General features: G+C 38.2%; 1 protein-coding gene across 7 annotated transcripts; it reads left to right on the top strand.

The window, feature by feature from the left end:
* The first annotated feature begins 217 nt into the window (after positions 1–217).
* MLF1 (myeloid leukemia factor 1) lies at positions 218–26,833 on the top strand. Of its 7 annotated transcripts, XM_032805530.2 has the most exons (10): positions 271–346; positions 1,132–1,301; positions 1,435–1,561; positions 12,606–12,768; positions 16,690–16,734; positions 20,442–20,528; positions 21,252–21,380; positions 22,539–22,698; positions 23,070–23,202; positions 24,575–26,833. In XM_032805530.2, exons 3-10 carry the CDS (start codon positions 1,452–1,454, stop codon positions 24,684–24,686), a joined length of 939 nt encoding a protein of 312 aa, XP_032661421.1. In that variant the 5' UTR covers positions 271–346; positions 1,132–1,301; positions 1,435–1,451; the 3' UTR covers positions 24,687–26,833. The 7 variants fall into 7 exon arrangements, with proteins under 7 accessions (XP_032661423.1, XP_074924534.1, XP_032661421.1 ...); XM_032805533.2 differs by lacking the exon at positions 1,435–1,561; XM_032805531.2 differs by lacking the exon at positions 16,690–16,734.
* The last annotated feature ends 587 nt before the right edge of the window (positions 26,834–27,420 follow it).

Raw genomic sequence — 27,420 nt, 5'->3', positions numbered from 1 at the left:
CTGTCCTTGAGGCTCGGGCACAGCTGGAAGCTTCTAGACCTGGCCAGCAGCCCAAGCCAGGCCTTGTGTTGAAAGCGGTTGCCAGGGTAGCAGCTCCGCCACGACACCCTCCCACTCCGTTCCCTCACCCTATTGGGAGGTAGCCAGGGCCAGTGGGAGCCAATGGGAAGTCAGCGGGGCATCACGTGAGCTTGGTGGGCGGAGGGAGAGGCGAGCCGCGGGGAGGCGGCGGGCTACACGCCCGCGCCACAGCCCGTCGGGAGGGAGGCCGGCCGAGGAGTAGAGTCGCAGCCATGTTCAGGGCTGGGGGGCTGAGGGAGCTCTTCGAAGAAGACTCCTTCTTTCGGTGAGTGGTCGGCGGGGCGAAGCACCTGGCAGGGGCAGCTCCCAGCCCGCGGGGCGCTCGGAGAGCTGGACTGTCCGCCGGGAAGGGACTGGCTGCTCCACCCGCCCGAGGCTGGGGGGCTGCACCGGCCGGCCTGATGCGTGTCTGCCTCGCCTGGCTCATCCTCGCACCCACGGCGGCTTGGAGCCGGCTCCTCCGGTCCGTCCCCTCGGTCTCCTTCCCCGGGGGGGGGTGGGAGCCAAGCACTGGCGGCGCCCCACCCGTGTTTGCGCTGCAGCCCTTGCCGGGCAGGTGGGTACGGTGGTTGAGTGTGATGCGCGCTGAGGAGACATGAATGGGAAAGGTCCGAATTAGACCCGGGATCTTCGACCCTCTTGAAGTACTAACTAGAGGAACAGTTGAAAGCAGAAGATGGTGAGGCGCATGGCTGTGAGCGTCCTGCTCTGGGGAGGAAACCTAACAGAGCCACTTAGGGAAGACTTTGGGTCAGGGACTTAGGCTGCAGCTCTGTCCACAGCGCCTCCATTGCTAGCAGTGGGGACAGTGGGCTGGCATTTTTATAGTTGTGTTCTTGAGATCTGCCGGTGGCGGATGGTCAGGCCAGTACATGCAAAGCATATGAAGCACTGGAGTTCATAGTTGCATAACTGTCCTCCAGATAGCAAAGTGTGGCATCTTTCTGTCTGTGTTTAATGCCTTTACCTGTGTGTGTTAGATACAGATAGATTTCTTGGTTTACAGTATGTTCCAGCAAACACTGGGTTAATACATCTCTTAATCTCAAGGAAATGACAGGTAAAGAAAGCATGACTTGATTTCCAGAACTATCATACTGGTGCTCTTTTTCTCATCTCCCTGCTTCTCCCACTTTCCCCACTCAAGGCTACCCTAGGAAGAAGTCAGTGTTGTGTGATGGGTATTATCACATCCTAGTTGGTGAAATGTCATATCAGAGGTAAAGGCCAGTCATCATGCTCTCACGCTATTACACAAATTGTTTGTATATTGCAGTCCTATTGGCTAAAATGCCCATATTTTATATTTAAAAAAAAGATTTAATCCATATTTTTATGATTTCTTAACTGCAGAAAATGTGGGTTGCCTGATGCTTCAATTGATCCAGTGGTACTGTAAAGATAACAAACTACAAAAAGTGATTTATGATTATACAACTTCAATATTATGCAGAGCCTTAATAGACTATGCGGAGCATAGGTATTATGAAAAATCTACTAGATTTTTTCTTAGGTACTGTACTTAAAGAAACTTTTAAATTAAGGATCACAGTCTGATAAGATTGTGCATCAATAAGAACATAAGAACAGGCATACTGGGTCAGACCCGTGATCCATTTAGCCTAGTATCCTGTCTTCTGACAGTGGCTGCTGATGCCAGATGCTTCAGAGGGAGTGAACAGAACTGGGCAGTTTTATCAGGCGAGGCCTCCTCAGTTCTAGCAGTCGGAGGTTAGGGACACTGAAAGCATTGGGTTCCATCCCTGATCATCTTGGCTAATACCTATTGATGGGTGTATTCTCCATGAACTTATGATTCTTTTTTGAACCCATTTGTACTTTTAGCCTCCACAGCATCCTCTGGTAATGAGTTCCACAAGTTGACTGTGTATAGAAGTTCTTTCTTTTGTTTGTTTTAAACCTGCTCCCTATTAATTTTGTTGGGTGATCCTTGGTTTGTGTATTATGTGGAGAGATAAATAACACTTCCTTATTCACTTTCTCCCCACTGTTCATTATTTTATAGACCTCTATCATAGCTGCTTTTAGTTGTCTCTTTTCCAAGCTGAATAGTCCCAGTCTTTTTAGTTTCTTCCAAAGGGGAACTGTTTTATACCTCTAATCATTTTTGTTGCCCTTCTCTGTATTTTTTCCAGTTGTAATATATCTTTTTTGAAAGGGGTGACCCAGAACTGCTCACAGTATTCGAGGTGTGGGCATACCATGCATTTTATATAGTGGCATTATGATATTTTCTGTCTTACTTCCTTTCCTAATGAATTTTGGATGCTTCTGCACATTGAGCAGAGGTTTTCAGAGAGCTCTCCACAATGACTCTTAAGTTTTGTCTGTATAGTTGGGAGTATGTCTTCCAAGGTGTGTTACTTTGCATTCATCAAGATTGAATTTCATCTGCCTTTGTCTTGCCCAATCAGCAAGTTTTGTGAGATCCCTTTGTAACTCTTCACAGTCTGCTTTGGACTCAACTAAAGCAAAAAAACCAACCAAACAAAACTTTTTTGAAGTATGAGATATGCCAAAACAATCCAAATCACATCACTCTATGTAACTTCTCTCATTCCCTTCTTCCCCCACTCCTTTTATGTCTCTAATCTAGATTATAAACTCTATCCTCTATAGAATAGTTACAATGTCTTCTTAAAAGTAGGAAAGAGTCCTGTGGCACTTTATAGACTAACAGACGTATTGGAGCATGAGCTTTCGTGGGTGAATACTGACGGGTATTCACCCACGAAAGCTCATGCTCCAATACGTCTGTTAGTCTATAAGGTGCCACAGGACTCTTTGCTACTTTTACAGATCCAGACTGACACGGTACCCCTCTGATACTTAATGTCTTCTTACAAATCTAAAGCACACACCCATCAATGGTGCTGTAGAATATCTGAAAGAAGAATTTGGCCCTACATCATCACTAATTGGAACAGATTATTCATTATTGCATTTATTGACACTTGTAAGGATTAAATTTATCAATAAATATCTTCAGTGAAGCTGGTCAGGGTGATTTTTTTTATTATTATTTTTGTCTGGAACGGACTGTTCTTGAGAAAAGGTTGATCTTGACCTATTTCTCAGTTTGTTGGGAATTTTTTTTTTCCAAGAATTCTTCAATGTCCATGTTCCATTTGATATTTCTGAGATAAAAATTTCTGGGTTTTTTGTTCCAAACAAATTTTTATTGTAAAATTTAAACTAATTACAGTAAAATAAAAAGGATCAAAAATCAAATCATTTTGAAAATGTTAAAACATTTCAATTGTCCTGACTAAATTATTTATTTAAATTTCTCCTCCAGATTGTCGGTTCACGAATATTTTGGAGATTGACTTTTTATCTGGATTGAGGGCAGGAAATTTTTTCAAAATCTCTAAGAGTGTGTTCTTGTATTATGGAAATAAGTAAATAACTTTTCCACTTTTTCCACATCACTTGTGATTTCATAGACATCTATCATATCCCCCCTTAGCCTCTTCTTTTCCAAGTTGAAGAGTCCTAGCCTCTTTAATCTTCCCTCATATGGGACTCTCTCCAAACCCCTAATCATTTTAGTTGCCCTTAGTTTAGTTACCCCAGTCATTTTAGTTGCCTTTTTCTGAACCTTTTCTAGTGCCAGTATAGCAACCACCATTCTTCCAAAACAGACAAGAAGCTATAACCAGTGGAGCTATTTCTCTTCCATACATATCACTGTGAAATTGCCTCACGGGTGATCTGTGCAAGATGAGTTGACATAACAGTGCTAACAGTACCTTGAGGGAAGTGTGTATTGCATAGAAGAGGTTGTTAGGGGAAGGACTGTTCAAGGATTAACATGGTTTACAACAATTTTGACTGAGTACAGAGTTCATTAGACAAAACTGGCTGTGGGTAAAACCAAAACAAACATTAAACTCTGTACTGCACTAATAAATGCTGTTCAACATATTAATAAATGATCTGAAAAAGGGATGACCAGTGAGATGGAAAAGTTACAAGCCATACTAAATTACTCAAGTTAGTTAATTCTGAAGTAGACCAGGAAGAATTATATAGGAATCTCACAAAACTAGGTGACTGGGCAAAAAAAATGGCAGACGAAATTCAATCTTAGTAAATGCAAAGTAACGCACGGTGGAAAATATAATCCCAACAATACAGACAAAATAATGGAATTTAAATTAGCTATTATCACACAAGATGGATCTTGGAGTCATTTTGGATAGTTCTCTGAGAACATCTGCTCACAGTGCAGCAGCAGTGTTTAAAAAAAACAAAAAACAAAACAAACAAACAAACAAAAAAACTAACAGCAACCATTAGGAAAAGGCTGGATAATAAGTCAGAAAATATCATAATGCCACTATATAAATCCAGGGTTTGCCACGCCTTGAATACTATGTGCAGTTTTGGTCACTCTGTCTGAAAAAAATAAACATAGAATTGGGAAAAGTACAGAGAAGGGCAACAAAAATGATTAGGGGTATGGACCAGCTTCCGTATGAAGAGAGATTAAAAAGACTGGAACTGTTCATCTTAAAAAAGAGATGAATAAGAGGAGTATACTAGCATAGAATACGCTACCGTAAAATCATGAGTGGTGTGTAGAAAGTGAATAAAAATGTTATTTACCCTTTCACATAACACATGAAACAGAGTCACACAATTAAACTAATAGGCAGCAGACTTAAAACTAACATAAGGAAGTTGTTCACACAGTGCACAGTCAGCCTTTGAAACTCAGTGCCAGGGGTATTGTGAAGGCCAAAAAAATAGCTGGTTTCAAAAAAGAATTAGATGAGCCATTGATGGACCTGTCCGCCATAAACTTTTACCCAAGATGGTCAAGGATGCAACCCAGTGCTCTGGGTGTCCTAAACTCTGTAGAATGTGGGACTGGATGACAGAAGATGGATCACTTGATAAATTGTCCTGTTCTGTTCACTCTCTCTGAAGTATTTGTCATTGTCCACTGACAGGATACTGGGCTAGATGAACCATTGATCTAGCCCACTATGGCCATTCTTATGTTGCACGTACACACCTGAGAGCATGTTCTGGGCCTTATCTCAAGAAGAATATTCTTACTTGTAGGGTTAACTTTCTGTAGTTCTCAGGCTATCCTACGTTTATACTTGATTGATACCATTGACATCTAGAAACTCATACAATATTGTGGCAACTAGATGTGCTAGATTTTACAGGAACTGCAAAATTTCCCTTAACAAGGATTCCCACATGAAAGACACAACTGTTGGTAATTGTCCCATTTAGAAACACTTTTCATTTATATATGAAAGGAAAGATGAAAAATGTAAAGTCTAGTTTATTGTAGGTCACATGTTTAAAGGATAGTGGAAACACCACCATACTTTCAACTGTCATAATTCCTCCTTTTTTTCTGGCTCCAGTGCTGCCCTAGCAGATGGGGGATTGTTTGCAAGGGGAAAAAAAAGTGTGTGTGTGTGTAAGTAAGAGAGCATGTGAGAGTGAGAGATTGACTGCTGGAACAGTTCTTGCAGAGCTGCTTTACATAGAGCTACTGGGATCGGCTTACTACTTCAGCCAGTGACTAGATTAACTGCCAAATTAGTATAATAAAGGCTTCCACTGCCTCACAAGGAGAGATTTTTGACTGATGAACTGGAAATAGTGTCTGGATTAAGAGTAATATTATAAATGTCTCTGTCTCTAGACAGCTTTCCCTGGGAAGCACTAGTTGATCTTGGCCAAAATGCTTCCAGGACCTAGATGAATTTCCTTCTGAATAGCTCAGGCCAGTGCAGAAGCTAGATCTCTTCTGTTGTTTTTAACTTGCCAATGTGTTATATCACTTCAGATATTATCTTCAGTGTGACTTTTTGCTGCTTCTGACTTCATTCCAAATCAGAACTAACATAATTTTATTTTAAAATAGTGAATTAATTAAATTATTTAATTCCAAATAACGAGGAGTCCTTGTGACACCTTAGAGACTAACAAATTTATTTGGGCATAAGCTTTCGTGGGCTAGAACCCACGAAAGCTTATGCCCAAATAAATTTGTTAGTCTCTAAGGTGCCACAAAGACTCCTTGTTGTTTTTGCTGATACAGACTAACTTGGCCATGGCCGGCTTTAGGTCAGTTCCCCCGATTCCCTGGTATCGGGCCCTGCACCTAAGAGACCCCGCACCTTAGGTGCTTTTTTAATTTTTTTTACTCACCCGATCTGCTCTGGGTCTTTGGCATTTTGGGGATGGGGGAGTGTCCGCTCTGGGTCTTCGGCGGCGGGGGGTCCTTCGGTGCCACGGAAGACCTGGAGCAGACTCCCTGTTGCCGAAGTGCTGCTGAAGTCCCAACCGCTGCTGAGTGTTTGAACTGGTTCCTGCAATTCATAAGCCGGCTCTGAACACAGCTACCACTCTGAAACTTAATTCCAAATGTGATCTTCCAGGGTGGATTTTATTTAAATCAAATTGATTTAAATCACTAGTCAGGAAGACTTGATTTAATCATGGATTTCTACATAAAAGTGCATTCTTCACAACTCAGATAGATGTAGGTTTCATTTTTAGAAGCAATTTGCCTGTGACATCTGCTCTGTTGTGTGGACTGTGTCCTGCTCTTAATGACTGAACCATGTTAATGAAGTGTGGGTTCTCAGTCATACAGAAAGGAAAGTTTGTTGCATGCACAAACCAGGCAATTTTTTCATCAATTACCTCTTTTTGTAATCTGCTGATTCTTATTACAAACTTATCTGTGGTTGTTTCTGGATGATGGAGATTTTTTTTCCTTTTTGCTACAGATGATATGCTGTGGCTATGTGACGTACATGATATGATTGAAACACTATGGCAGATATCTCTAAAACTGTAGAAAATGATGGTGATCTTGAAGGTGGATAGTCTTCAGAATCCTGTATGTTGAGGATGGATTCTCCTAAACAAAATAAGTCAGTGCAGTTATTTAATTACCATACTACTCATTTAGTATTACTCATTGCATTCACTCACACTCAGTGCTACTTTAAAGGTGAAATTGTAAAAGGAAGATCTGCCTATTTCAGCTTTTTATTTTTTTATCACAATTGCATCTAAAATAATAGTACCATAGAGTAACAACTATATTTTTTTGCTCAAACATGAGAATTCAAGAATATTCCAGAAGGAAGACGGGCAGTCCTTAAGAAGGAAGTATGAAAGAAAAAAGTTTACCAACCTAAAGATCCTGCATGTTCAGACATGTTCGTTTCATATTCTTCAACGCAGCTTTCTCCTGGGAAGGATCACTTCTCATGATGATGTTTCATTCGGGCAACCAGGCCTTGCATTTCTTTGTTGCACTGTTTGCATTTTGCACACATGCCTGTCTTACCCACGGGTAGAGGAACTTCGTTAAAATATTCCCAAACTGGGTCTCTTTTACAGCCTGCTGCCATCATAGGTTTTCCCTTCTAGTGAGAGAATGGTATGGTAGATCTCAAATCAGTGAAGGCTACGCTCAGAAAGACCTCAAGACTTCTGGAATATGCTGCTCCAACAGTTTCACTTTTGTTTCTACTGCGTGTCCCTCCCTTCTCACATTTATCTCCAGACTTCTCCTTGTCCAGATCTATTCTGCCCCCAACCATCTTCTTCTATTCACTGAACTTTTTGAAATTTTGCACTTTTAGAGAGAAGTAAGGGATCGATTGACTCTGTATACACAAATTTGCAGAGGGACAATAGGGTTTAGGTCTGTTATTTCTCATCACTATATATTTATTTTAAAACATTTTTGCTGTTAATAAGCATGTTATCTCTGGAGACACAAATCTACAGTTTGATAACTGCAAAACTAAGCATCTCTGACAGTATCTTCTAGACTGAACACTGAGTCCCATTGGGTAGATAGAAAGATTAACCTAAATAATCTATACAGAAGCCCCTGGAATCCCATAAAATTGGTTCTCTAATCCATAAACTATTGGAACACATTTTACAAAGCTGTTCTTAAACATTACATGAATGTTATCTCATACTATAGAATTAGAATTTATAATCCCTGTTCTATAATGAGATCTCTTTTTGAGCTATAATGTATCATAATTAAAACTATCTTTACATAGATTTTTTCCTGAAAAAGCATTTTATCAAATAAATTCAATTTTTTTATTTAAAAAAAATATTTATTTTTATCTACCCTGTGATCTTCTAAAGTAATAAAAATATGGTTATTCAGTTGAACACACATCTTAGAATAAAATGTATGATTAAAATAAAGAGTAGCAATAATATTTTTGTTACCATTTTCTGAGAACATTGTTGTTTTCAACTGGGAATGAAGAGCACTTGAATTTAGGAACTTCAGACTTTGTCCTGCAAATGCTTACACTTGCAGGTAACATATCTCGGTGGAGTTACTCACAAGAGTAAAGTTACTTGCATAAGTGTTTGCAGTATCTGGCTTCTTTCATTTTTAAAATGATTTATATTTTGTCTTGCCATAGTGATTATGAATTATGCCTGATTGATAGTTTAAAAGACTGGATCCTCTTCTGTCCACAGAGCATACACAATTCAGGTAGTAATAAAGGCTGTCTTTCCTACCAACTACTGCAGCTCCTGAGTTGGAGGACCTGCCTGTAGAAGTGAGACAATAGTTCTATCCTCAGACCCACCAAATCCTTAGCTTCTCTACTGCAACTGTCACAACAGTTTTGTGATATGAACATTTGTTTGAGGTGAACTGAGACCAGTACAAAATCACTTCACGTAAACCCCTTCACCATCAGATTGAAGAAACTTTTGATTACTATTGACCTGGATGGAGTATGAACTGTGCCTCAGATGAGAGAGGTTCTGTATCCCATTACTAATCCTCTCAAAGTCTTAATTTGACCTTTACTGGAAATTTATCTACCAATTAGATCATAATGCAAATGTAATTACTGCATAATAGTGGAACAACAGATTTACTTTGCTATTAGAGTTGCCATTGCTTCTATTATAAATTTACTTATAGTGGCTTATAACATTTTTTTTAACATGTGAAGAACAGGAGCTTGGTGTGCAAGATCCTTATCTAGTAGTGAAGCTTTAAAAAGGAAAAAAAATTCTTGAGAAAGTCAGTTTTGTAGCATAGGGGAACATGCAGGAACTCGTACGTCAACTTTCCTCGCCATTACATCTTCCTCTTTCTCCTCCCGAAACGTGCAAACTCAAACTCGAGCAACAGATGAGTTATAAATATTTAAAAAAGAATTAACATCTTCTCTCTCCATGATGGGTTGTTAAACCTAAATGGGCTTCTCCATCTTGTACTGTCTGATAATGCCTGACCAGACTGTACCACTGCAAATTTTGTATTCCTGCTAGGACCAACAATGGGCTGGAGTCAAATCTAAAAAACAAAACAAAATCCAAAGCTACACCTCTACCCCAATATAACATGACCCGATACAACACAAATTTGGATGTAAAGCAGCGCTCCGGGGGGGGGCTGCGTCCTTCGGCGGATCAAAGCAAGTTCAATATAATGTGGTTTCACCTAAAACGCGGTAAGATTTTTTGGCTCCCAAGGACAGCGTTATATCGGGGTGGAGGTGTAGCATGAATGAGATTGGCTAACTCCTTATCCTTGTAATTATGATTTGAGTTGTGGTCTTCAGAGATTTAACAGTAATCAACTGAACATGTCGTGTCCCCCGAAACACAGAGTTCTTACTATATGTTCCATTCTATGCGTCTGATGAAGTGGGATGTAGCCCACGAAAGCTTATGCTCAAAAAATGTGTTAGTCTCTAAGGTGCCACAAGTACTCCTGTTCTTTTTGCGGATATAGTCTAATATGGCTGCTACTCTGAAACCTGTCTTGTTGGTTATTAGCAAACCTGGAAATTTTTGTATACTCTATACTTAGGATTGCACCAGCAGCTCCTCTTTAGCCACATCACAAAACAAGATCCTGTGCATAAGTTACTGGACTGGGAGTTGGAGATCTGTTTTATTTGTGGGTCTGCCACTGACTCATTGTGTGGCCTTTGACAAAACACTTAATCTCTTTGTGTCTGCTTCCTAGACAATACCTATGCCCACATTTTACAATCTCACCTTTGTAAAGCATTTTGAGATCCTTAGATGAAAAGTGCTTTAAATGCTATGTATGAAATATTTCAGATTTTTAGAATGCATTAGTGTTATATGCCCATGCTCTTGCAGAAATATTGGAGGAATGTTGTTAAGAAATAAAAAATCATTCAACATTTCCCACAAGATGGCCAAAAAGTAAGGCCTCAATTTTTTTCATGTTTCTTTGACTTGCTTCATTTATAAGTATAGAGGTAATACCTTTACCAATTGCCAAATATCAGTAGTTTTTGTTTTTTAAAAACAAGCCTTTTGTTGTACCACGTTTAATTACTGCATTTTTCATGACATGTTTTCTCCTGAAAGTTGTATCCCCACGGGATGAAATGTAATCCAACTTGCTAGACAAACCGTACTTGGAAAACTACTATAAGTCCTGTATGTTCTTGGACATGGCACACTGAGCATATTTCATTTGGTGCTTAATAGGGAAATGAGACCTGTCCTTTGTGTGGGAAGGAGAAGATGGATAAACCCTTCAGATAGGTGTGGTTGGTTTTTTTTTTTGGTTTTTTTTTCCTACGTATTAAATTATTTAAGAAATGGTGTATGCATTTTGTATTTTGGTATCTAAACATATTTAAAGTCTGTGGAGTAGGAGGAGGCTTTTTATGGAAGTGTATGTATGCAATTATAAATTGTGATGACACTCCTATGCTTTATGGTTTTGAGAACAGTGGTTGTACAGCTGAAAACTTGCTTGTGCTTGTATTTCTTACACTGTGAGTAAGGCATTTATCCTGTGAATAACTGCCAAGACACTTTGATGCCTTATAGTTGCTTATCATGTTTGGACTGAAGCTAAACTAGGAATCATGTATGTAGGGTGGGTTAGGGACTGCTCTTAATAGAAAAAACTACTTCTAGACATGGAATTGTTTGTCTGCACTGACATGGATGTAAAGTACATGCATAGCTTAGAGACACTGTTTGGTTAAAAATCATGCTTTTTAATAAACATCTTCACGCAATATTACAAATATAACTGTAGATTTTTTTAAGACAAGTCTTATGTAACCAGTTTTAAAAACAAACTTCTGTACACCATGGGGCCTACTGAGAGATACAGGTATGGAGGAAGGAGAAAAGTCAAGGGTGGCAACATAGCTATAAGCCTGGGATGTAGTATTTAATGGAGAGTGGTAAGGAAAGAAATTAACCTTTAGTGAGTATGAGGAGATGATTGCATGTTGGAGACGACATGCCTGTGAGGCTAGGAGGGTGATTTGGGACTCATTCACATAGAGGCAGTTAGCACCATGGGAGGGGTTAAGGTTTCCTAGAGCCAAGAAGAGGGACTGTGGGCAGAAGCCTGATGGACACACATGAAAAGGATGAGGGGAAGGAGGACAAGAAGCTATTGAAGAGGGGAAGGATTAAGAATTATCCCTTGAATTAAGCTAAAAGGAGAGATGCAGCTACCTTGTTCAGGTTGGCTTCAGTGTAGCAGAGAAGGTAGTAAATGGGGTAGACTGGATCTGGAGGAGGTTAAAAGAAAGAGTTCACTGTTCTTCAGGAATGTGGAGAGACAGATTGAGAGTTTATGGGGAAAAAACAAGATCAGATTTAGAGGGGTAAGTGGGGGTAGGAGAAGGAGAGAAAATGCTTTCCAAGATGGAGAGGGGGATAAAAGGGCATATTTGGAGGGAAAGAGAGATGAGTAGAGGTGGACAGAGAGGTTAAAATAAGGGAGAATGAGCCAGGAATGGATTTAGTGAATGGTATTGGCCTCGAAGGTGGGGGGAAAAAACAAATGTAGGAGGGATGGAAACAACCAAATGGAGAGACGGAGAACCAAGCCTAATATGAAGATAGGAGTATTCAAGTTTTAGAGATCTGGCTTTTAGTTAGTGTATGGACCAGCTGGGAGACAAAAGTGGAGCAGGGTGATGCTCTTAAAACTGAGAGGGAACTCCAGATGTAGCAGGTGAAAGGAATAGGAAGTGTAGCCAACAAATATGAATTTGATGGTATTAAAGCCTGGCAGGCAGGAAAGGTATGAGATTGGGTTGAAAAGAAGATGGATTTGAAGCATGTGAGACCTCACTAAAGGTGATGAGGAAGAGAATGAAATATGGAGAGTTGAGAGCCAGAGGGGTTGATGATGGGAGGATGAGGCAAAAGAGTTATGGGGAATAGAAGAGAGATATGCATGGAGAAATGAACAGCAGGATGGAGGGAATAAGTGGAAATCTCTGCCTCCCTGGGGTTTATTACAATGGAGCTGTCCATTGAAAACAGTTTTTGCTATCAAGGTGATGAGGTGTCTGTCTAGTGGCTTTAAGTGGAGTTCTGGTTATTGCTCAGCAGGCCTGGCCTATTTCCTAATCATTTTACATAGTTTGGAATTGGTCACGTTAACTTTCTAAAAGAATATTCATGAGTTTTCTTTGTTTCTTCCTCCCACTCCCTAGGGAGCCTTTTGCTGCGCAGCATCAATACATGCGTCAAATGATGAGAAGTTTTTCTGATCCTTTTGGACGAGATCCATTTCTCAGTATTACAGAGGGTGGCGAAAGAGCTCGAGGTCAAAGAGGACACCATGATTCTCAGGTTGCTTTGAGAGGAAATCAGAGAGTAAGTCCTTTCGTAATCTCAAAGGATTTTTTTCCTTTACCAGTAATTAATTGTTTCAGGTATCTAGCATAACACTTCAATTTTAGACTCTAACCTAGTCTAATGGATGGGACACTGGTCTGGGAACAAGAGATCAAAGTTATATTCTTGGCCTTACGGCTGGCCTATGTGACGTTGGTGTAGTTACTTAATCTCTCTACCTACCCTAAAAGGGGGATAATGGTACTTGCCTACCTGTTGTAAGTGCTTTGTGATCTCTGAATGAAAAGCACTATATAAGAGTTTTACTTAACTCATTTGTAGCTGTTTTATGTTAGACCTGGTGATGAAAAAAACACTTGTGCATGGCTAATATTTAAACAGCAGGGGATAAAATTTTCCAATAGAAGAGTTTTCCCTAAACTTCCCTTTATTTTATATATGAATTTCTTTTATTTAATAATGTTAAAGAAAAGATTTTTAAAAGGGGGTGTATCTAAGTTATCCCTTTAATTTACAAACTCCTCTCTTGGGCCTACATAATTATACACACAAATATAGTCAAGAATGTATGCATTTAATTACTGGAAGCAGTATGAGGGTGCATAAATGTTGTTCCAGTTGAAAATCTGCCCCTAAACGTGTATGGCAGATTAAATCATCTAAGTTGGATGATTCATAGCTAGCCACTATCAATGTCCTTTAGGTGTCTGAGGCTACTGGCCTGCAAAGCCTCCACAAACCATCTGCTCTTTGAAGTGGAGAGGCTTCAGTCTGTGGAAGAAGGCCTATAATGCTGTGGGCCCTAAGTTTTTGATTTTCCATTTAATTTACCTACCATGATGTGTTCAGATGATGTTGGCTTTAGAATATTGAAGGATATTGCTTTCTCCATAATTCGTTCAGTTATATCTGCGCCTAAGTATTGTAATGGCTCATCATTAACCTTGAATTTCCATTTTCATGGGTGTAAGACACATTTGAAACCTAGTCATCTAAAATGTTGGAATAATGTTAAGCGTTATACAATTTCTTTACTTTGAATTGACGCTTCATATTCTGCATTCAGCCTGATCCTTCTTTGTCTTGCCACCAGTTATATGGCTGTAACAATTAAGGAAGATCAAGTAAATGATATGAAGTCTAACAATCCTGGAGACTCTGTGCAAAAGAGAAGAAAATTGGCAACAGACTGTCTTATATGAAGTACACTTTCAACTGACTGGTTGTGCAGTGACAATTATGGCAATGTTTCTGTTGCTAAATCTAATCTGATTTCTTGGTTTAGAAAGGATATATGTTTTTAAATAATATGACAAATATATTTTATGTTCAAAGCATTTTGACTTTGTTTTAAATTAGATATGAATTACTGCCATTTAGTTCAAGGATAACACGACGACAGGGGTTATGGAACTTTGCCAAAATCAGTCACTGTAATTCAAACTTACATATTTGGAGCTTAATAAAAATAGCTGGAGCTTAAACTGTCACTTGCAGGTCAGAAGAGTAACTGGCAGATTCTTTCCCCTGTGCTTATAAGCTGAAAGTTAGTTTAAACTATAGATAGAGTTGGACCCACTTGGGGTCTGATTCTGCTTCCATTAAAGTCCATGGGAGGAGTAGGCTCTCAGGCTTCAGTTCAGCAAATGCTTAAATATGGGCTTGACCTTATTTTAAAAAAAAACAAACAAAAAACAGTGGGATTTCTCACTGTCTAATCTCAACAATTGTGAGGCACAGAGGAACATGAGTTGTGGTTGGGAGGAGCTTAGTGTTTGGGGACGCTGAAGTATTTTGAAAGAGCACCAAGAAAAATACATCTGCCTAGTCCTGGTGCCTAAAGTCACCTCAATATCCTTTTAAAAAAATCCTTGTGGCTGCTCTAAAACATGTGGCCAAGTTGCACAGAAAATTTAGTGCTGGATACCATGACCTGATGGTGGTTCAGTGTGCTTGTTTGCTCCAGTCATAAGTGTTAGAGAAGGAATAATGAAGAATTCAGATGAAATCGAAATGTGTTTGATAGAGGAACATTTCAAAAGCATAAAGTTCAACATTTCAAAGCATAAATATTTAGAAACTATTGTGAATTTTTGGGTGTAGATATTTTTGCTCAAGGGATGGTTCAGTCAGACTTGGTGTTATACCTTGGCTGTTGTATAGGGACATATCAGTGTCTTTATTACAGATTTAAATTATACACTTTAAGAAGAATTAGTTTATTTAAAAGCTTCAAAACTTTTTTGTCTGAGTCCATGCTGGGAAATTATCTGGTCATTAATGAAAGTATAATTCCTACTGTGTTTAAGTAAATTATAGTGCCTAAGTTTCATTTTAAAAAGGAACAAAATGTATGTTGCAACAATCTGGGAGCAATCAGATTTGTTGTTTTAAGATTTTAACTGTTCTTCCAGGTTTGTTTGAACACTGTTTTCTAAACAGATCACAAAGCTTGTTTTAACTTTTGTTTTTGGATGGGGAGGGGAGTGGAAGAATACAGTGCATTAACACGTGCAGTAATACTCTGATTTCTTAAACTGTCTTCAGTGTGTCTGATTCAAGCTGTAACTTGTCACGTTTATGAATTTTTAGTTTCTTTCAATAAACAGTTGGATTTTGGTTACCACAGCTATTAAGTAGAACTGGTTGAGAAAAGTTCAAAAAATTCAAAACTGCTATAGAAAAAACCCCAAAGTGCTGATTTTCTTTTTTCATTTTTTAACCTGCTCTACTACTGAGGAAGCCACCTTTATGGATGTCCAGTTGTAGTGGAATCAGAGCTTTTTATGAATTTAAACTATTAGGCAAATATTAAATGGTTTTACATTTTTATTGTAAAATAAAGGCTATTTAATTTCTAATTGACCATGATCAAAAACTAAATTATTGTTTAGATATGAAAGGAAGTCGTGACAGTTACTTGTGCATTTTTTCCCAATACTAGCCATCAGCCTTAGCTGCAATGTATATGGCTCCATACAGCGTATAATATTCTGCAGTCAGATGTTGTATTCCATTTTGAACTTGCATTATTAGAAAGCGTTATACTCCTTATGAGCCACACACATTTTTTTAGGTGGCTGTGTGTGTTTGTTTTCCAGCATTTCAACTGCTTTCTCATACAGGGATATTCAAGACCAACTAGTCAGTTTTACAGCCACTGTATCTGACAGTGTTCATAGCTGCATCTATTTATGCATCTGTACAAGAATATATTTATGCACTGTGGATTTATTAGTCTTCAGACAGTTCTGTATGTGATGATAGATATATTTAGAACTTCTTTGCAATGACCTTTGAAACTGCTGACACAGTAGGGTTGATTTGGTTTATCCTGAGGGATCTGAATATTTTAGAGAATATGTATATATTTCATTTTTAAGTCTATATTAATCTCTTGCGTTACATAAAATGAGAGCTTATGAGTAGATCAGCTGTATCACTTACTTTAATTTTTCTGCCCTAAAATTTATGCCAGCCTTTTGTAATTTAGTTATGTAAATTTGTTGAGTAGAAACAGACCTGTTGGTTTTAATTATCCTCTCTGTGACTGCCTCTGCTACATAAGCAGAATTGAGTGTTTGGGGAAGCAGGGGACGTTTTAATTACCTCTAGTATAAATGTTGCTATGGTACACAGATTTCTTATTATTTAAGTACTTTTATTACATTTGTGTAAATACGATTTATTCAGCGTGAGTGCAGTCATCTGCTTTTATTTTGAAATAATTGTACTCTTGTGTCTACAGAAAACTGTTTCATGTTATGTTGTTTTAACATATTATAACTCACTGAAGTCCCCTTAAATAACAGGTGTTTTTTTTTAATTTTGCCAAAGACATATTATTTCAGTTGCTATATGTGAAAGTGCACTGGATTTCCCTTAACCATGATGCATAATTGGTACAGTAACTAAAAGGAACTGGTACTTTTCTTCCAGGCAGAGAGCTGCTCCCTCATGCCCTTTGGCAGTTTTGGTAGCATGGTTAGTATCCTGAGAGAAATAGCCCTTGTAACTTTTGCTGACATGTATGTATTGTCTTTCTAACTAAAACAAGAATAAATCGTAGCTACATGGAGCTTTCTAACTACTGTAGTTGCTTGTTAGAAATGCTGAGTGATACAACAAAGGAATGTTTGTTTTTATCTAGTGAAAATGCTGAGGTTGAGTAAATATTCTATTGATATCAAGTTTGATACTGCTGCTGAAAATTTTTTTTCTAAATAGTTTGATTTGTCCTTTTAAAAACTGATATACTTTTATTTCATTTACAAAACTTTTGGGGAAAAGATAATTTCTTTGATTAGTATTACTGCAGGGCAACATCAGTTCTAGGACCAGAACTTGAATTATGCCAACATTTTTAGTTTGATGGGGAATGTCCTCAATAGCTGGGGGTGGGGGTGGGGGGGCAGATAGCTGGGAAAAATCCTTTTACATTTTTTACACAGATAAAACTCATCCCTGTATCACTGTCACTCTTTGGCCCTTGTAGCCAACTCGGAAGCAACATAAAACAACTCTAACAAATGGAGATGTTTTCCACAATGATAGTGCCTCTGACACAGAGTCTCAAGTGTTATTGCAGGATGGGTGAAGAGTGCAATGCAGAAGAAAATGGGAATACTGAGAGCTTTGACAGGAAGATGCACACTAGCTTGTGTGGTTGGAAACCATCATTCTGATACAAGACATTCAAATGATAAGCAAGCTCCTTGCTGCTTTGCAATTAAATAATTAATTAGGAAATGTTGTTTCCATAGCAATACCATGTTCCTGCTGATGATATCAATGATACTGGTTCTCCAAAACAAAAGTAGACCGCAGTAGTGTCATTAGCTTCTCCATTGATGATGAAAGAAAATAACGCTGTCAAGAACCTTCTAAGCAATAATATCTCCTGTATATGTGAGTATTGGAGTGAAGGTTGTAGGTATGGCCATGATTAGACTTTCTGGATGGAAGAAGAGAGTAGAGAATTTGGGGGACCCAAAAACATTGATAACATTTCCTTTGACAAGAGAACTGTCTCTCTCACTCTAAAATGTGCACTAGTCTGAACTGCCTGTTTCACTCTTAATGAAACAGTCATGATTTTCAAATCAAATTCAAAAATGGAATTTTGGCGTCAGTGTATTTACCATATACGTAAGTGTTTAAATTGGCTTCGGGAATGGACATCCTTAAATTAAACTTACTCAGCCAGCATAATTGTGTGTTTTGAAGTATATTTTTGGGAGCAGTAGAGTAACCTATAATCTCTTCCCTGTCTGGACAGAGACAGATGCTTTATTTAACTTAATCCAGTGACATAGGCTTGTTCAGGTTTTCTTCAGACCCTTTACAATAATTACACGATTTCAAAGGCTCACTTTTCTCCTTCAGGCTGTCCCTTTTGATATGGACATGTTTTCTTATAAGGCAGTTCTGTGCGACATTGGAATTAGCTGCTCACTTTATAGTTTTGCATTTTAATTCTAAGTCATTTGTCAGTGATGTGCAAAGATTTCCTTCCCATCCCTACTCCAGAATGACCAGGAAAATCATTTTTTCCATAATGCTTTCTTGAAATAATAAGTTGTGAATTATGCAAATAACTTTTAAATGGTGAAGAAATGCTTACTTATGCAGTATTTATGAAACAACTAAAGCTTCCAGTAGTTCATTAGGTTAACCCAATGTGGTGCATGCTAGTCAGAAAGGAGTCACTCATCTACTTGCTGCTTCTCTTAGGTCTGCTGTCTACTTTATCCAAAGGAGATATAATGCATTTGATGTGTAAATGTAGATCTTGTGACTGAGAATTATAAAAATTGGAGGCTACTCAAAGGTCTGTCAAGCAAATATGTTTCTTGATATGTCTGTTTCTGTTTATCTTTCTGATCAGAACACCATTCCACACCTCTTTGTGCCTAATGAAGTTTAGCCATGAGTAACAAATACTGGTATATCATTAAAGAAATGGGGTCTAGATGAAATTACCACATGGTGGAAGCACAACTGATTGAAAGACCATATCCAAAGAATTATCATGGTTAGCTGTCCTCCTGAGAGGAAATATCTAGTGGAGGCCTGTAGGGGTCTTTCCTGGTCCAGTACTAGTTCAGACTTTCATTAATGACTTGGATAATGAAGTGGAGAGAGTCCTTATAAAATTTGCAGATGATGCCAAGCTGGAAGGGATTGCAAGCACTGTGGAGGACAGGATTAGAATTCAAAATGACATTGACAAATTAGAGAATTGGTCTGAAAACAAGATGAAATTCAAAAAAGACAAGTTCAAAATATTACACTTTAGGAAGGGAAAAATCAAATGCACAACAACAAAATGGGGAATAACTGACTAGGTGGCAGTTGAAAGGGATCAATGTGGATCATAAATTGAATGCGAGTTTGTGCCACAGCTGTGAAAAAGGCTAATCTTCTGGGGTGTGCTAACGAGTGATATATATAAAACATGGGAGATAATTGTCCTGCTCTACTAAGCACTGGTGAGGCCTCAGCTGAAGTTCTGGGCACCACACCCTCAGAAAGATGTAGACAAACTGAGTCCGGAGAAGCTCAGGGGTCGGGTGCAGGGGGGGGCGGGTAGGGTGAGGGCTCTGGGATGGGGCTGGGGATGAGGAGTTGGGATGTAGGAAGGTGCTCTGGGCTGGGACCAAGGCATTCAGCGGATGGGCAAGTGCTCCGGGCTGGGGCAGGGGGTAAGGTGCGGCAGGGGCATGTAGGCTCAAGTTGGGGTGTGGGGACAGGTTCAGGGGTGCAAGCTTGGACCCCTTCTTACTTCAGGTGGCTCCTGGAAGCAGCGATATGTCCCTTCTATGTGGAGACGCAGTCAGGTTGCTCTGCACACTGCCCCTGCAGTACCAGAGGGGGCCATTGGAGCATGTAGGAGCCGGAGGGGGCCGTGCTGCAGCTTCCGGGAGCTGCGTGGAGCAGCCCCCAGCCCTGCTCTGTGGCTGGAGCGAGGCAAGCCCCAGACCTTCAGTGGGAGCTCATGGGCCACATTTGGCCCGCGGGCCGTAGTTTGCCCACCCCTGCTCTATGGAGGTCATAGCACTACCTAATGAGACCTTTGTTGAACAATTGCTAACAATGTCTGAAGAATTTCACTGATAACATTTGGAGTCTGCCCTAGATCCTCATTCATGTCCTTTTCTGGCTGACTGCTTTACGTTTATGAATGCAGCCAGTGAGATTTGCACATTAGAGATGCTCTGCCTACCTTGGTGTTCTAAGGGTGGAAAGACATATTGCAGTTCTAGTTTGTTTGGTTCTCTGGATGTCAACAGAATTAACAGGTTAGTCAGTCCAAAGAGAGGTTTAAAGGGACAGAGACCAAAAACAATTGTCAGTGCCATCCTAAATGTGTGCTTGTTTTGACATTCCAATAATTTCTAAAAAACTATGATCTTCCCTTTTCTGTTTTCACCTCCACAATCCCAAGTTTCCCACCTGTGCTTTGTGGCTTTTAATTTTTTAAAAAAAGGAGTTTGTTTTCAGTTCATTTGTATTTGTGAATTACTCGTGGGCTCTACAAAGCTTGTGAGAAGTTTATTTGGTTGCATCTTCGGAAACATGCATGTGATTGGATTATCTTGTCAAAGAACAGCCTTAAAATTCACAGTTTATTTTCATTGTTTTGTTTTGTTTGTGTTTTCCTGTAGCTAACAATTTCTCTCCTCCAACAGAATTCAGATTTCAGAGATCCTTTCTTTGCAATTGACAGAACTATATCAAACATGAGAAACAGTATGCTAGAACTGCAAAGAAATTTTGTAAGTACATTTCAAAAATTCAGTCTTAAAAGTATTATTTATTGACCAGAATAATAGTGTTTTAAAACAGTTATTCAGGAAGTCCTATAAAAAGCCATATTATGATATCTATGGGGTGCAAAGAGAAAATGTTTTGTTTTTTGTTTTTTGCCCAGAAAATATTGAAATTTTAATTCTTTATACGATCAGTTGTACGCCAGTTATGTCTATGTACTCGAACAGAATGTGGTCAAACGTGTTTAATTAATTAAGGTGCTCTGGTAAAACATTTTTGTTGTTATCAGTACTGATGACAGTAGAACATTCAAACATTTTTATACCCATATCCTCCCAAATACATTACATGACTATTTTATTATTTAAGTGCAGACTGTGTACTTTGTTCTGTATATGACACAGACATAAAGACAGTTCCTTCCCTTCTGAAGTACCAGTCCTGCAATAAACTTCACAAAAGCACATCCCACTGAAGTCAATAGGGCTGTATGTGGGCAGAGGGGTCCCTCTGTGTGGACAGACTGCATGATCAGGGCTTAAAGCAAGGTTCACTGGCAAATACAGAGGATACTGCAAACTCAGACTTCCCCCCCTATTTTTTCCTGATGTAATTCCTCTAAAGTAATATTGAGATGGAGAAGGTGTCTAATGTGGGATACTGTTCTTTCTTCTTAGGTTATATGCCTGCTTTAATATTTGTATTAATTTGAAGTGTATCAATTTCAGGATCATCTCTCACTCAATCCAGATGCGCACTCATTCAGTTCTTCTTCTGTGATGACATATTCCAAGATAGGTGATGAACCACCAAAGGTTTTTCAAGCTTCAGCTCAGACCCGCACAGCTCCAGGAGGTGTAAGTATTCTTGAGACATGGCTGTAGAGTGTTATTAAATTGTCAGACTGTATATTAATGCAGACTCAGTTTCAGTCTCCTTTAAAATGCTTACTGGGGTGAATCATTTCTATAATTTAGAAAGATATAGCAGTGGTGTAATAGAGTGTATATCTTAGAGTAGATACTGTTTGAAAATACTCTTTAAGGCATTATATCCTGTGGTATTCCCTACTAAAGCTACTTGTATACCCATTTTCTCAAAAGCTGAATAGGTTAGTAATACAGCTACCAGTTTGCATTTGTTGCTTTTTGAACCAGTGTATAATGTCATATTCCTTTTGCCTATTGGGGAATATTTACACCTAAATATTTGCAATCGTAAGATACTAAGTCTCTGCATTTATACATGACTTTACTTCAAATCACTTTATGTACCCATAATAGTGCAAAATAGCTACTTTGAATTATCTGTTGAGCCTAAGTACTTGACTTTTAAATGCTTACATAATGCTTCAGATGAAGATGCCCTCTCATTAGCTTCATTGCAGCTGCTGTGCATCTAATTCTGCTAAGAAATTCAAATTTAAATTTGAACCCTCAAACAAGGTTCATGGAAGATTATATGCAAGCAGTATGATGCTGTTGAAAATATCCCACAGCCAATCATATCAGAGCTCAAGCCAGCACTTGGTTATCAGAAAGGCTCTAATAATATACCTATGAACACAGTGATAAGCAGGGGCCAAGAGTTTCAGACAAGTCAACATGACAGCCTCGTAATTAGTTGCCCTTTCATGTAGAGAATACCAACACATACTTATCTGTTGTGTTGTCAAGGAGAATGTTTAAGGCTCTCTGCAGGGGCTATATTTAGGCTGGACTCTGACAGATTTTGAAACAATTAATAATCTGCATGTATATTCTCTTCTTAAAAACTGTTGGGTGGTAATATTATCTTTCCTGTCTGCCAACAGTGGGATGAGTATTGTTTGAGCTATCAGTCTTTCAGACGGTGGAATTAAAATAGATTCAGTAGGAAGCATCTGGTTTTTTTCATAAATTTCATTTTAAAACAAATTTATTTTGAGTTAAAAATAAAACTCTGAGAACTAATTTGTATAATCCACTTTTTCAGTTGAAGTAGCAATTGCAATATAATTTCCCTTCTTTGAGCAGATCAAAGAGACTAGAAAAGCGCTTAAAGATTCTGAAAGTGGGCTGGAAAAAATGGCTATTGGTCATCACATTCATGATCGTGCCCATGTAATTAAAAAATCAAAGAACAATAAAACTGGTGATCGAGAACTGAATCAAGAATTTATCAACTTGGATGAATGTAAGTCTTCCAGCACACACCTCCTGATTTTTTTTTTTAGGAAGTGCTGGTTTGTTGATCTGGCCCCTTCAGTAGGTGTCAAGTTGGACACCTAAAAAGTGAGGAACCCCAAATCATCAGTCACTTTTGAAAATGCTATTCTGTGGGGGAGTGGAGGAGGTGTTGGAAGAGGGCGTGGTCATACTTGAGGGTAATCTGAGTTGTAACGTTTTATGGTTTTGAATGAACAGTAATATATTAAATTATATAAAATTCCAGTGACAAAACTTTGTGTTATAACACAATTGCTTTGACTAGTTATGTAGCAATTGTAGCTAAATACTCTCTTAGGTTTTCATCAAGTTTAAAACAACGTTTTTAACTTTTTGCAGCTGAGGCCCACATATTTGATGAGGAATGGCAGAAAGAGATTATGAAGTTTGGAACATCTGGAGCTAGATGCAATTTAGAAGCTCCAAATCACAGAAGTAACCATCATATAAGCAAGGAAGATGGATCAAGGAGGTAGAAACGGTTTCTGTAATGGCTCTAATTATGCTGATAGTCTTCCCTTTTTCTTAGAAGAAAATGAGCATATGCTTGTATTTCATTAATAAGAGCTTCCTGTTAGGAACCTTGAGGAGAAATAATATACTTACTCTCTGCTTCACAGATTATGTAGCTGAAGTGTAATTCAGAGTAGTACTTTGATATAACTAAAATTTGAGGAAATACTAGGTGTGGCTTTCAGAAGTTTTGGCCGTTTAACCTATTTGGTTATAATTCAACTTGTAAATTTTACAATTTTTTTTTTTTGACAAGTATGTTTTTATCTCAAACAGAGATAGAGAATAATGGTAAAATTGATCACATGCAAATTGGAATCACTGTGTTAAGGCTGAATCCTCCACTCTTTACTCAGAGGAGGATTGGTCCATTCCCTTGAGGAAAAGAGCAGGAGAAGGTCAGAAAATTGCTATATTCCTCTCCTGGCAGTATCCCCTGGGGTGAGATGCGTAGATTCAGGAGGAGACAAGGCCATCCAACCCCGGAGACCAGGGAATCTGTGGGGAAGAGCATGCTCCATATCTATGAAGGCAGTAGTTATCTGTTCAGCATAAGCAGCAGAGAATCCTGTGGCACCTATAGACTAACAGACGTTTTGGATCATGAGCTTTCGTAGGTGAATACCCACTTCGTCAGATGAATGTCTGTTCAGCATAGATTGTTTTCTCCATGCTTCTCTTTTGGTCTTTTCTTATCAGCATAACTCCAGTAAGAGGTATGCTGCTCTTGTCAGCTGCTTAGTATCAACCATGGAGGATATATGCAGCAAGAGTTAATGCTGGCTCAAACTAATTTCTGGAGTGAGTAGGGAATACTGTGGTAAGAAGCACTAGTCCTTGTTTCACCTTCTCCCAAACCGTGCAGAGTGCTTTCCATGTGTCACTTCTGCACAGTCCTAGAGGGGAAACACTGCAGAGGCTGCATTAGCCCCTCCTGCAGTATTCCATGGGCAAATTGTGCTCATGTAAACTGAGTGACAAATCCAGCTCTGGATTACTGCTCAGTTTTTAATCAGGCACAGTTCCCATTCACTTCAGTGAGTTCTGCCAATATGCCAGTTTTCAGCTGTCTCTTATCAATACATAGATACACAATAAACTCAACAAAAAGCCTAGGCTGCTAAAGCTTCTCATCCACTGAAACATGCTAGTAGTTTTACCAGCAGAGGATGCTTCTAAGTTGTAAAACAGCTTAAATACATATCATAAAGGCTTGCATAAAATCAACTAGATTATTCACTGTGTGTTTTGTAAATGGAAAAAATACTTGACCAATGCATCTTATTGTTCACCAAGCATTATACAATGGTTTTGATTGTGTTTTGTTTCAGGGAGAAACCCCACCCAAAGCCACTGATTGCAGGATCCAGAAGACCTGAAGTTTCTGTGGAGAACCTGAATGTGAAAGGATCGCACGTCCCAATCAAAACCAGCAAAAGATAAATGGCTTGTATAATGATTCGAATGGGATCTTTTTCAGAGAAGATAATGGTGCTAGATCATAGACCAATCCCTGTTTTTTAAGTGTTAATGTGCCCTGCTTGTCTAGTCGTTCGACCACTGAATGTTCTTGAAGATACCAGTTCTTTGGCTAGTACATCTGGGTCTAAGCAGTAAAAGAAAATATTTACCACTGAAAAGCACTTTATTGGGTAATCATTTTTCTGTATACTGTAAGCTATAATATTTTGCCTTCCAAGGCTTTTTTCCTACAATTATGCTAATCTCTCAAACTTTTCAGCAGGCTTGGTGGTAAAACTACATCTTTTACCCATGCTATACAACTTACACAGGAACTAAATTCATTTTTTGTAAAATTATTTTTTTGTGGCTGAAGCAATACCAGTGTGGTTTTGGTGGAATTAGATTTAAAATTATACTATAAAATTATTCAATAGCTATTGAATAATCGCCAGATTCATGGTAATTTCCCTGATTTCAGAATGTTAACAAGTCTAAAAATAAGTAAAGTAACTAGTTTTTAAGTAAAATTTAAGTTTATCAACATTCTTATTTATCACTTTTGCATAGTTGATTTTCTGTATGTAGTTTATTGATTTCAATGGCTTTATATTGTATCTCTTAAGTGGTTCTGCATCCTTTGTGTGTTTCCATTGAAGGTAACCCATTATTTTTCACCATTGCAGATTCTCTATACTAGGGCTAGAGTTAAGTAGCATGATGGGTTTTCTATTTTCTGTGGCAATATACTGCAGTTCCCTTGTATGAACAATAGATATGACTGTTAGCATTCATAACCAGATTGGTATGGGAATCAAATTTGGTTCAGCAGACAGTAGAAGTATATGAACTAAATATTGAATAATTACACCATTCCCTCTGTAAATGATAGTTTTAAAAACATATATGCAGGAAATGCTACTTGTAGTAATTCTTCTTCTATCAGCTAAGTTTGTGGCTGTGTTGTATCATTTTGTGTCCTGATTTGTAAGGAATCCAGGATCTGGTAAACCTAAAAATTGTTGACCTGCCTTGAAAATGTTACTATTTCAAAGTTCTTCCTTCTTTGTACTTTTGTTTTCTTTTTTAAAAGTTCCCTTGGCTTAAAGTTATTAGGAGAAAACAAACTGAATGACTTATTGGGAAAAGTAAACCTCTTAATGTATGTTATCTGTGTCAAAGTTCATGCACCATTTTATTACTTGGAAGGACTTGTAGATGATATATAAATATAAGCATGAACAATGAATCTATTGTTTTTAAGTTACAGCATTTGACTTCTCATGGCCAAGATGTAGATTTTTTTAATCATATCAACCTTTGAGGTGTCTTTAAAACATGTTTACTCTGAAACCATATTGATTTTTTTCCCTTGCAGATCCCTAAATTATTTAATATTATCATTCTTGCACTTAAACAGGGCATGTTATGTGTATTTTTGGAATGGAAGACTGTTTTCTCTCTGCTTGCTTAATGCAATGGGGTTTCTTCAGGTATTATAGTAAAAGCCAATGCCTATGGTTTAATGTTACTAAGACCCATTTGTAGTTCATACAGTCAGAGTCAGACTATTTACAGATAATAAATCTTATTCTGAAAATATACTGTCCTTAGATATTAACCAGTGTACAAATTTGAGGCCTGATCCCACTTTCATTGATTAAAGGGGATCTTGCCATTGATTTCATTTAGAGAAAGATTAGGCCCTTAATGTATGTTTCAGTTTTGTCACCTAGATTCTCTAATAAAAACAATGTAACCGAACACTTAGACATTAGAATTGTATTATAATATTAAAATCAAATCAGAAGGAAATCTTCTGTTTAGGAGATCCTGTATCTTCATAAAAAAAATTCTACATCTTACAGCCCTTCATACTATTTGACTATACTTAACCTTTTCTCTTTACATCTTTTATGTGTACTTGAATAGGAAATATTACTGACACATACATAAAGTACTTCATTCTTTATTAAAGAAGCAGATACTATAATTGTAAAGAAGCAGTGGAGGACTAATACACATTGTTGAATTGGATGTAACGTTAATAATCTAAAAGTTAATGCAGGAAAAGTTGTTTCTAAAAGTATAAATATAATTATTTGGTTAATAAAGAATTGTTTATTCTTTAACCTTTTGGTTTTTTGCTTAGCTTGTACCACAATGTGCATTGTGTTTGGTTTGGGCTGTTATAATACTTTTTCATACAGCAGTATTCTGTAGGGAAGTAAATGGGCTGGCTGTTAAAAGAAAAACATGCAGCTAAAAAAATACAACAAGGATAAGATAGGAAAACTATTCTTAATATCTCTGTGCAATGACTAGGATGGATTTCAGACAGGTGATTCTTTCAATTGGTAGAGTACTTCTCTTTAGTATCACTGACTAATGCATGGCATCACAGAAAATTCAGATTCAAGCTGTCCAGTGTTACAGTTCTTTGCCTAAGTAGAGGCAAATGAAACATCTCCTGTATTCAGCTTAGTTTTTCACCTGGGCTGGGTTTTGTTTTGTATTTTTCTTTCTGGCTTCACCAGGTTGTCTGGCTTCTTCCAATCTTTTTTTACAATATAGATGCTTATGCATTACCACAGAGACCGTTAACTCTTTTTTTGCAGCAACCACTGAACAGTTTTCAAATGGCTGTAACATTTTGGGCATTACTGACCTTGAATTTGTACCCTCTATGTGAAAGGCAGGCTCCATATTCTCATAT

Source organism: Chelonoidis abingdonii, chromosome 8 (assembly GCF_003597395.2).
Source record: "Chelonoidis abingdonii isolate Lonesome George chromosome 8, CheloAbing_2.0, whole genome shotgun sequence".
Classification (NCBI taxonomy): domain Eukaryota; kingdom Metazoa; phylum Chordata; order Testudines; family Testudinidae; genus Chelonoidis; species Chelonoidis abingdonii.
This window is presented reverse-complemented; position numbering and strand designations above follow the sequence as displayed.

Coding starts and splice junctions, on each gene's coding strand:
- MLF1 (XM_032805530.2), top strand. CDS start 1,452: ATGCTTCAATTGATCCAGTGGTACTGTAAAGATAACAAACTACAAAAA. Junction 1,562..12,605: donor ATAGACTATGCGGAGCATAG/GTATTATGAAAA, acceptor CCCACTCCCTAG/GGAGCCTTTTGCTGCGCAGC. Junction 20,529..21,251: donor TAGAACTGCAAAGAAATTTT/GTAAGTACATTT, acceptor TATCAATTTCAG/GATCATCTCTCACTCAATCC.